Source organism: Polypterus senegalus, chromosome 8, assembly GCF_016835505.1.
Source record: "Polypterus senegalus isolate Bchr_013 chromosome 8, ASM1683550v1, whole genome shotgun sequence".
NCBI classification, from domain to species: domain Eukaryota; kingdom Metazoa; phylum Chordata; class Cladistia; order Polypteriformes; family Polypteridae; genus Polypterus; species Polypterus senegalus.
Genome location: NC_053161.1, coordinates 35182838 through 35195003, shown reverse-complemented (window position 1 = coordinate 35195003; position 12166 = coordinate 35182838). Strand labels below are relative to the sequence as shown.

General features: G+C 42.8%; 1 protein-coding gene across 1 annotated transcript in view; it reads right to left on the bottom strand.

The window, feature by feature from the left end:
• Positions 1-11744: 11744 nt before the first annotated feature.
• Positions 11745-12166, bottom strand: part of ifrd1 (interferon-related developmental regulator 1) — a 52628-nt gene continuing 52206 nt past the window's right edge. Inside the window, exon 12 of the mRNA XM_039760948.1 lies at positions 11745-12107. Within this exon, the coding sequence (XP_039616882.1) occupies positions 12018-12107 (90 nt within the window). The 3' untranslated portion in view covers positions 11745-12017. The remainder of the gene's footprint in view (positions 12108-12166) is intronic.

The window sequence follows — 12166 nt, the reverse complement described above, 5'->3', positions numbered from 1 at the left end:
TTCTTTAAACTCAGTAGACAACATTCACAGAAGCTAGAGACAAACAAATTCTACCTAAAACTTTTCGTCAAGCATTAATCACCGTCTTTCCTAAACAAAATAAGGACGTATTACAATGTGCATCATACAGACCAATTTCACTTCTGAATAATGATGTTAAGATACTCTCCAAAGTCCTAGCTAGAAGGATGGAGAAAGTGCTGCCTTCGGTAATATCACAAGATCAAACTGGATTTATTAAAGGCTGACATTTAGCTTCCAATTTTAGATGCCTGTTTAATGTAATATATTCACAAAGTCCAACACTCTAGAGATATTATTATCGTTGGATGCAGAAAAAGCATTTGATATGATTGAATTGATCTACCTTTTCACTACATTAGAGAAATTTGGGTTTGGCCCGAACATTTGTGCATGGATCAAACTACTGTATACCAATCCAGAAGCTTTAGTTTCTATTAACAACATTAATGCAGACTACTTTAAACTAGAATGTGGTACCAGACAAGGATGTCCCTTGTCACCACTACTTTTTGAAAGCGCCACTGAGCCACTGGCAGTTCACTGTTGAAATGCTAATGAGATAAAGGGGATTATCAGAGAAGGACTTGAACAGAAAATTTCTCTATATGCAGATGATATGGTACTGTATATATCAGATCCACAAAATACTGTGCCTGCAGTCCTAACAGCACTTACAGAATTTTCAAAGAATTCTGGTCTCAGAATTAATTTGAATAAACCTATGCTCTTCCCAGTGAATCCTCAAGCATACAATATTATATTGGACACCTTCCCTTTTATCATTGCAGAACAGTTTAAATACCTCGGGATAAACATCACAAGTAAACATAAAGCTCTTTATCTACAAAATTTCGCCGTCTGTATAGAAAAAATTAAGCAAGACTTGCATAGATAGTCAACACTTCATCTCACTTTAGCTGGAAGAATTAACGTTGTTAAGATGAATATCCTCCCTAAGCTTCTCTTTTTATTTTAAAATATTCCAATACACATCAATAAATCATTTGTAAGCAATTATATTCAACCATAACCTCATTTATCTGGAATTTAAAACATCCACCTATCCAAAAAGCGACCCAACAAAGACCTAAGGCAGAAGGTGGCATGGCTCTACCTAACTTTAAATTTTATTACTGGGCAGCAAACATACAACATATAAAAACGTGAACATGGACACAAATAGATGAACATATACAGGCTTAGAAATAAAACCCTGCAGTACTTCTTTATATTCCCTGCTTTGTGCCCCAATAAATGCGTTATCGCCAATATACTAATAACCCAATTGTGCTTCACTCACTCAGAATATGGAACCAATGTAGAAAGTATTTTAAGATAAAGAAGCTTTTATCTATGGCACCTCTGCATGAGAATGCTTTTTCAACCCTCTCAAACATATGCAGTTTTTAATATCTGGAAAACATTTGGGATTAAATCACTTAGAGATCCGTATATAGACAACATCTTTGCATTCTGCAAACAATTACATTCCAAAATTAACTTTCCAGCAACACATTTCTTCCATTATCTTCAAATTGGAAACTTTGTTAAACAGTACCTGCCCGATTTTCCTCATCCCCCACCTTCCTCTATGCTGGAAAAAATATTGCACAGTTTCGAGGACTTGGACAGAATTTCTGCAATATATAAAACCATTTTACAGTCCCTCCCTTTCAAAGATCCAACAGGACAGTGGGAAAATGATCCCTCACTCAACATATCAGAAAAGGAGTGGAAGGTAGCAATGGACAGAATTCACTTGAGCTCCATATGCACAAAGCATACAATTATTCAACTCAAAATTATACATCAAGCACATCTGTCTTGTTTAAAATTGTCCCAAATGTTTCCAGGGTACGATCCAACCTGCGAACACTGCAGTCAGGTTTCAGCCTCACTGGGTCACATGTTTTGAGCCTGCACCAAATTAACATCATTCTGGACCAACATTTTTAAATGCCTTTCAGACTGTCTTGGTTTCAGAATACCTCTTAACCCATTAGCAGCTGTGTTTGGTGTACTCCTAGATGGGCTTAAAGTGGAGAAGGACAAACAAACTGTGATTGCCTTTCCTACACTACTGGCATGCAGACTTATCTTGCTCAACTAGAAGAATCCTAACTCTCCCCTTTTAAGACAGCGGGTAACTGATGTTATACACTACAGTATTTGAAATTGGGAAAAAAAATCTAATTCTCACTAAGAGGATCTGTGCAGAACTTTTTCAAAACCTGGCATGATCTAATCAATAATATTTTAGAATAAGCTCTTAAAGCACTGAGTAAGCAGATTCTCTTCACATTTCTTTTTCTTCTCCATTTATCTTTACCCGCTTATTAAATGCATCAATTTATTTATTTTTACTAGCTTTAAGTTTTACTCTGTTGGCCATGCTCTCTTTCTCAGGGGTGGGGGTTGATTTGTTTTCAATCCTATTTTTGTAAAAATTGATCTGTTTGTATGGAATGATTACAATAAAATTAAAAAAAAAACAAGCTGCATAACAGTCACACCGGGAGCAATCTCTCTGCCTATATACAGAGCTGCTGAAATGACTCACTGTTGTTCCAAAAACCTCTCTAGCATTTTTCATTGCACTAATTGTTTAACTTCGTCAAAAACAAGTGTTTGTGTTGGCAAGTTCAATAAACATTGCTTCTCTTTAAGCATGTGGCTAGCTCTACTGCTATGGTGGAAAAAGTTTGCAATGTGCCATACCAGGCAAAACAAGCGTGCAATTGTTGGAATTTTCAGAGCAGCCTGCGATACAAAAGTGAATGTGTACACAAAGTAGCTGACTTGAAGTGCTCCATAACACCAATGTTATCAGTCACAATGGCTGGTTCTTCTTCTTTAAGCTCCATTCATTCAGTGTCACTGTCAACAAGCATTAGCTCTAGATCCTCGTCTTAAAATGCTTCCTTTTTGTCTGAGGAGTGAGGACACATTTCCGAATCTAATTAAGATATGAAACCACTAGCAGGTGCCACTGAGCCCAAAACCTCCGACACAATAATGCCCAAACACACTTCCTACTTAAATAAATGGTTTTATTGAGCCCCAACCAGTTCTTCACAAACATAATAACACAAGTAAAGTGCCAAACACAATTCTCCTTCCTCCTCCAAGAGTATAGTCCACTGCCTCACAACTCTGACTACGTGCAAATGAGGTGTGGTGGACTCTTTAAAGACCCCAAAAGGGTTGCGTTTTTGGACTCCATTTCCTATGCAACCCTCTATCTGTCTTAATCAGGTTTAGCACTGAGGAACACTGCCACTTGTCATGTGGAGGAATGACCTGCTCCTGGTGAGTCAGTTCTCCTTGTCCTTCTATTATGGCCTCCTGGCCAGGTATGAAACCTTCCATTATCCTGGGCGGGATACCTGTCCTTCCTCCTGGGCATGCATACATTACTGCTACAAGTGAGCAACTGAAGATATATGTAACTTGCAGAATTATAGAAACATACGAGTCTTCCCACTGTATCTTTAATTTTCAAGATTATTTTAAATGTCCAATAGGGGAATAAATTTGGCTAACAGTTTAGTTGAAGGATGTCTACATGGAGATTCATAACATAAAAATAGGTTATTGAACAACATTATTTAATAAGCAATATTTGATTACTTTATAATAATATTATTTGTAAGATGATACAGATGTTTTATAAAATAGATACCATTGCATTGTATTAAAACAAAGACCCCCCCACCATAATATGTATGGACTCTGATGCATATGTTAGTTAAATTATGGTGAATTTTGAATGAATGCAGTGCTGTGAAAAAGTTGTTTGGTTGTTTTTAAAAGAACAATGATATTTTGTTCTACATCTTCCAAATACTGATGTCGACTGTTCATTACTAAATTAAGTATTTCTTCTTCCATGCTTATGCATATGTTATGAATTCACTATTTAGACACTCTTTAAAAAAAGTGTTACTGAAATTTGTCAGATTATATTAATATTCTCTATGCAGGGTTAATTAATTTCTAAATAAGCCACCACTTCAAATATATCAGTACACACTAATTCAGTCAAGATAAAATCAATATTGAATCAAATCGGGACATCAGTGAGAATACCCAGCACTATTCAACACAAAGTTACTCAAGATGGTGAAAACCAGTTGCCACAGTCACAAAATACAGGTCAAATCCCATTATAATGAATACCGAAGTAGCAAACTTTTAAAAATAACTAATACTTTTTGTTGGCCCAGACAATGGTTTATACAACACTGTTTTTAATGGATTAAAAAGAAATAAAAGAAAGTAACAGTCTGTTGTGAAATTTCCAGTGTTGGGTAGTATTGCCGAGGCTCAGCTAGAGTGCATGCATGACATCACACACATGGCCGAATTCAGTGCTCCATCGAGCCTCTGCGTGGGTAGTTGTGTCCTATGCATATGCTGTACTGTTCACTTCTCAAAATTTGCTTTTCGATGAGCAAAGAAAAGTGAGAAATGGCATCAGTTTATGCTGGAAAAAATAGCTACATCTAGTGTCTCATTTTCATTCTGTATTCATACCTGTATTTCTATATAAAAAATTTACATCTAATGTCTCATTTTCAAATAAAATATTTTTTGCAGTTTAAGCACCACTGGAAGTGTTTAATTGGTTTTCGAAACTAAATTCATATTTTAACATACTGGAAAAACAGAATCAAAAAACAGCCAAAAATAAAAAAGGTAGAAACTAGTACATTTACAAGAGAAAGCTTTGATCAAAATACTTTCTTTATTGTTTAAACTATGAGGAAACATGGCAGCTTAGGTGCAAAAAGAAAGATTTAGAGTGAAAGTTACCGTTTAGTTAACTGCCATACAGAACTAACATTGCAACATTTAGCATTGCTTATAATTCAGCGTGTCTGGTTGTCAGCAAGCAATCCAGCAATTTTCTGCAACTGTCTACCTACAGTATGCTGCTGTAAGTGTCTTTATTTTTCTTTGATTCTGTCTTGCATCTGATTTAGCTGCAAAAATTATGTATTGTGGTGTAATGCCGTTTGAATTCAGGAGGGAAAAAACAACGTATCTGTTATAACAGCAACTGCACTTGTTTATATGGCCCAAACTGGCTATTATAATGAGCAGCCTCCTACTAGGACTTTAGTCAAGAGTTTCTAAGTATTTTTTACATGCGGATGAGGTAAGTCTCACCTCGCATTATGTACATGTATAATATTTAGCATTTATATATCGTTTTAATTTATGATCACCTTGTATAGAGGGTAGTGCAATATTTTTGAATTGTATGATTGCCTGTAGACATTGGAATTCTTATACTTGCTTAGCGTTTGATTATATTTTTTTTTTTCAATTTTCTCACTTGGTTGCTATGCCCTGAATCCTCAAAGTGAGTTGGCCAAATCTACACCTACTGTATCTTTGAATCTCAGAAATTCAATATATTCCTGATGTTAGATGGTTGTAAACTTTATGATCTATCTATCCATTCATCCACTATATAACCCGCTATATCTTAACTACAGGGTCACGAGGGTCTGCTGGAGCCAATCCCAGCCAACACAGGGCGCAAGGCAGGAAACAAACTCCGGGCATGGTGCCAGCCTACCGCAGGGCACGCACACACACACACACACACACACCAAGCACACTCTAAGGACAATTTAGAACCGCCAATCCACCTAACCTGCATGTCTTTGGACTGTGGGAGGAAACCCACGCAGACACGGGGAGGACCCGGGAAGCGAACCCAGGTCTCCTTAATGTGAGGCAGCAGCGCTACGCCGTTTATGATCTAGTATCTACTATTATGAACTGATTAATTCTATTAGTGGCTCACATTGTTCATGTCTATGTTTCTTTTATGGTGAACGTCATAGTCACATTTTTTATAACGTATTGATTTTCTATTGATCATTTTCATTTGAATGTACTCTATTATTTCGTTCCCTGTTTCATGTAATTATTATAATTATTTTTATATTGGGTGTTACAATTCCCTTGGTGTCACATGATGTGTAATATTTATACATAGCTTATGATTATCTGCGGTGGGTTGGTGTCCTGCCGGGGGTTTGTTTCTTGCACCATGTGTTAGCTGGGATTGGCTCCGGCAGACCCCTGTGACCCTGTGGTTAGGATGTGGCGGGTTGGATAATGGATGGATGACTTGTGATTATTTTATACAGATAATGGAAAATACATTTTTTGTAATATGATGTGATATTTGTACCCTATCGGGTGTACATGTAGTGTTGTCTTGTGGATAAAATTGATAAATATAATGAATCGTATATAGTTAAGTTTATTTTGTTCTATTTCTACACTTAATTAATTGAATCTTTAGTGCATATAATTTAAGTGTCTGCTTATCCTAGCATCCTGTGCCCATAGTGCCCTGTAGTGTATTAACATTGTATGTTTGTGTTTTTTGGCATTTTGGAGTTGCTGTAGTTGGAAGCTAAAATGTAACCAAAAAGGCATTGTGGGGGTTGTTCAGTTAAGAAGAAATAAGTTAAAAATTGCAGTGTGTCTGACCCTCTTTGGGATATTGAATTGATGCATCACGTGCCCTTTAGCTCGGTGTACTGTGGAGTGTGTGAAGTAATGCGAGGCAAGCCATTGGCCAGTGAAGACACTGGGCCATGAGTCTGTGCCACTGACCTATCTGTGCATATGTCTCCTCAGGCCAGCATTATCCTTTTACTCCCAAATCTGACTTCTAGTGCTGCATAAGTGTGATCTGTGAGCACTTCTTGGTAAGGCGGGAGTTCTGTATAATAGGGAACAGCAGTCCCTGAAGCACCCACTGGAGGCACCCCTGGAACCCAACAGGGCTGAGCCAATAAATATACATTCCAATACATCCCTGTGGGAATCGGAGGCATCGTTGCCAGATAGCACCCCAGTGAGATAATGCCCCTCATAAGCCATCTCCCTGTGTCCTTCCATTAAGGAGGTGACCTGGCTAGGTAATAATCCTGGCCATCCCTCACAATAATTTTGAACTAAAATTCAAACAATTTCTAACACTGGATCCATACTTAGCTCTTTATCAATTTTGTGATGGTTGCCATTAACATGCCTTTTTCTGCAATTATTTTTCAATGAATAATAATGAAAATGTCCTCAAAAAATCATACTTAACTCATGACTGATAATTATTTATGATTTTTAACAGTGTCCCTTGCAGTTTAAGGTAATGTTTTTAGAAAGATGTGCCTGGTCTTCATGCTTGGTTTGTGCTCTGACATAAACTTTCAACTGTGGGACCTTATATAGACAGGTGTGTGCCTTTCCAAATCATGTCCAATCAACTGAATTTACCACAGGTGGATTCCAATTAAGCTGCAGAAACATCTCAAGGATGATCAGAGGAAACAGGATGCACCTGAGCTCAATTTTGAGCTTCATGGCAAAGGCTGTGAATACTTATGTACATGTGCTTTCTCAATTTTTATTTTTTTATGAATTTGCAATGCTTTATAAATCATTCTGCCTCACAGACTGGGATAAATGTTCAAGGCTTTGAATCTTGATGCTCCCACAATCTCCTGGATCATGGACTACCTGTATAACAGAGTAGTTTGTGAGGCTGAGAGACTGTGTCAGAAATGGTGGTGCATAATACTTGAGCACCTCAAGGAACTCTCCCGTTTCACCTCTACAACAGCCTTTCAGCACAATACCTAGCAGTGCTTGCCATCCACAGAAACTTTCAGATGAATTGCCCATTATAGGCTGCAATAGTAATGGAGAGGAGTCAGAGTACAGGAAAGTTGTGGAGGACTTTGCCTTGTGGTGTAGTGACAACAACCTACAACTCAACTTCAACAAGATAAAATAACTGGTGATGGACTTCCAGAAGCTTCCGAGACCAGTTACCATTCAGGAGGAGGATGTGGAAGTGGTACAGAGCTACACATCTGGGGATTCACAAAAACAACAAACTGGTAAAAGAAGCACAAGGCCTGAACAACATCTACCGAAGTGCAATTTAAAGACATTGTAGACCAGAAGACCAGGCTCCTGTCGCGTAACTTCTACTGGTCTTTTGGCTCTTGTGTGAACTGTTATTTTTGGCTATTGTTTTCTGATTTTCTGGGTTTTGCTCTATTGCTATTTTACTAGAATTTTGTTATTGGATTACAGACTGGTTTGTTCAACTTATTTTTTACTTTGTTTCAGAATTTTGTTTAATAAACCTTCAAATATAAAAAGGAACATTGTTTTGTTTTTAGACCAGGGGTCTTATGAGTCCACGATTTCCTTTTAAGAATTTTTTTCCCTGAAATTTGAGAAACCTACCTCATTTTTGATGGACATATGCAGGCCTGAAGCCTGCTTCTTCAGTTTGGGGTGATTCTCATTTTGATAACTGGCCTGAATTGACTATTTTAGCCTATTCCTCAATTAAACCGCCTTGGTTTTGTTGGTGGCCTCGGGTAAGGGGCTTGGAAGCCCAACCCTGTAGGGGCCTGTGGCCACTGCCAGGCGGCGCCCCAGTGCCTGAAGAAACCTGGGGCCCAGCACTTCCGCCACACCAGGAAGTGCTGGGGGGCAAGAAAACAGGGGACACCCAGGGGGCTTACGGGTGTGCAGCCAGCACTTCCGCCACACTGGGGCGTGTCCGCGGAAGGAATGCCGGGAAGCAGCTGAAGCCTATCCGGGGTGTGATAAAAGGGGAGAGGACTGGAGGCGGCCAGAAGAAAGGCACAAAGGACTGTGAGGCCTGGACTTTGGGGGATCGGTGCTGGAGGCACTGGGACGTGCACTGACTTTATTGTAAATATTGTATATAGTGGTGGTCATAAACAACGTGTGTTGGGTGAATGAACGATGTCCGTCTGTCTGTGTCCAGGGCCCGTTCCACAGTGGCATAGCCGGCAGGATACTCTGTCTGTTCCAAGACAGGGACCTGCAGTAAGAAAACATTTTTCTGCGGACGGCCCGGCGCAGCAGTGGACCCCACACACTCGCCACGGAGCGCACGCGTGCACAACTCCGCGGGAGCGGTTCTCCCCAACGGACCACCACCGGTCCGCTGTATGGTCATGTTTCCCCGGTGCGGAGGAAGGAGAACGGGCGTTGCCAGAGGCAGCAGGCTCCGAGAGTCGCGCTGTCGCGAAGGACGGCCAGGCCGGCGTTGTGACGCAGAAGGCCACACCGAGGCAGGGGCCTCGGAGTGACGGGATCTGGGAGGTAAGTGCCCTGTCCCGCGGTAATCAGCCCTTCGGGATTGAACTTGCCTTGTTTTCCACAGGCAGGGACGATCCGGATCAGCGTCCGTGGCTGGAGCACGCCGGTCCACAGGCTGTCGGCAGCAGAGGAGGCTGCGAAGTTGGAGCCCCTGCAGCTCAAAAAAAAAATCGCAGCAGCTGCGAGGCTGCCAGGAGGCACGCCACAGCACCTGGAGAAGGGGAGACAAGATGGCCGTGGACCGGAAGCCCCACCCACTGACAGGCACGGGATTGGCTGGTGTGCCCGCCAATGACTGCATAGAGGCGGGACCAAGGAATGTCAGTCTTATGCCCGAGAGAGACCCGATTGGGCCAGAGGGAGTGGCCCACAGGAGGCAGGTGATGTGTGCGGCTGACGGACAGGTAAGCCCACAGACGTCTGTCTCCCCGTTTTCGCTGGTGGCTCTGCGCGAGCCGGAGGAATCCCTTTAGCCCGCAGAGTCGCCTTTATTACAAGTGCTACATGCTCTCTCCGTGGAGTTGGAGAAGCTGAGGGGGATGGGTAATCGTGTCATCTGGGACGCTGCAGGCCGCGGAGGAACGGCGTGACGCTGGAGCCTTTGGTCAGAGGAGTACAGCGGGGAAGGTGAGTGTTGCCCTTCCTGTACAGCATAGGGGAGAAGTCGCCGGAAACAGCCATGATAACGATGACCGGCAACAAGTACGCGATTCTCCAACAGCGGACGCGCCAGTGCAGGCGGCCCGCAGAGCGAGATCACAGGGGCTGGCAGGACAAGGGCTGGTGAGTACCCCGGGTCCTAGCGCCCTGCGCTCCAAGCCTGCGGCTGTCTCCCGTCTGTCGGCATGGACGCAGACGGGGCTGGATTTGAGCTTTTGTTGTGCTCAGACCCAGACCGTCAGGGCGTCCAAGAGAGGAAGGAGGAGCCGAAGGGTGTACGCCGGTTCCTTCGACAGGAACGGACGTGTTGCTGGGTGCGCACATCTGGTGAAGGGCCGTCCTCTGCGGAGGCAGATGGAGAATCCTGGGCGGGTGAAGGAGCCACCTGCGAGAGCAGTCCTGGCAATGAAGAACGGACGGGCTCAGAACCCACGGCGGAGGCACCGAACAGGCAAGTCGGGGGCTACCGATGGTGGGGAGAGAGAGATTGGGATTAGCGCTGCAGGTGTAAAGAGTGCTTCTGGCCCTCCCTTTTGTTTATCTACAGGTCTGAGGCCCCGATGAGCCATTGGACCTGCCCCGTTGGGAACCTGCCCTCCTGGAACGGGCTGCTCCATGGGAGGATTCTCCACCGGTGACCGGATGGTGCCCCGGCTGGCGGGGACTGGAGAAGCGAGAGCAGTGCAGACCAGAGGGGCAAGAAGGCCTCGGAAGGGGTGCCGAAGTGGTGCGTCCCAGGGTGCTGTGGTGGGCTCTGGGTACGGAGTAGGACCCACTCTGGGGACGTGCTGCCCTCTCGGGATGTATCACTCCGGACGGGTCTTTGCTGGCAGTGGGGCACGGTCACAGGGGGCTAGGGGTGGAGCCCAGCCGGGACACCCGAGGGGACTGGAGGAGGGCTGATGCCTCCTCCCAACCACGAGGGTGCGACCGCCTTGGTTTTGTTGGTGACCTTGGGTAAGGTGCTTGGAAGCCCAACCCTGTAGGGGCCTGTGGCCACCACCAGGTGGCGCCCCGGTGCCTGAAGAAACCTGGACCCCAGCACTTACGCCACACCAGGAAGTGCTGTTGGGAAGACAGGGGACACCCGGAGGGCTTCCGGGTGTGCAGTTGGCACTTCCGCCACACTGGGGCGTGTCCGCGGAGGAATGCCGGGAAGCAGCTGGAGCCCATTCGGGGTGTGATAAAAGGGGCCGCCTCCCTGCATTCGAGGGCGGAAGTCAGGTGGAAGAGGACGTAGCTGGATAGAGGACTGGAGGCGGCCAGAAGAAAGGCACAAAGGACTGTGAGGCCTGGACTTTGGGAGAAATCGGTGCTGGAGGCACTGGGATGTGCACTGACTTTATTGTAAATATTGTATACAGTGGTGGTCATAATATACATGTTGGGTGAACGAACGATGTCCGTCTGTGTCCAGGGCCCATTCCACAAAATATATACACACACAAAATCTTTGGTCCACTAACTTTTACAATTTGCTGAGAATACTGGGTTAAAGTTTTAATAAGGTTTCTAAATATACTTTATTACTTTTCCATGCACTACCCAAAAATAGTTCAGGGAGAATGGATGTGAACCAAATTATGTGCTAAATATACAACTCCTCAAAGCTATCAAGTGCAGATGGCCTTGCTCATGCAGAATCTTGAAGGGATTATTGTATTATTGGGATGCACAGACACAATACAGGTAGTAGTTTTCATGAGTTAAAAAAAATATTTCCCTATTGATACATGTAGCTGAGCATACTATATGTCCATTTCTGATTAAATCTATAGGATGCCTACAAGAAGAATGTCTTATTTTGACAAGCTATGCTCCACAACATTTACTATAAACCTGGGGCTATTAGAGGAAACACCAAAGTAACAGACAAACACCAATCAGGTTGCTAAGAAGATTTTTATTGTGCCATTAAAGTCTTCACAGAAACAAAGCAGATAAACTAACATGAAACAACTGGGCAATGTATTCTACTTTCAATATACAGACTAGTTTTAGGTGAGATACGAGAAATCATAATTATAAAAATTGCAATCTACAAAATTCAACTTTATATAAACAAATACTTAAGATTTTGAATAAATATATACTTTGTTTGAATTTCCTCCTTCATTGGGTGGGCAACAACATAAACGTCTTCAGTCTGTCACATTTTAAATATATTCACCACAATCCACCCTTTTGTCTCTAAACTTGCTCCTGGCTTTGGTGCGGGCCTTGAATACAGCTGCGTTGTACAAATGCTGTTAAAGAACAAGGATTAATAAAAATAGGATTAAAAGGAGGAAAAAAGTAAAATACG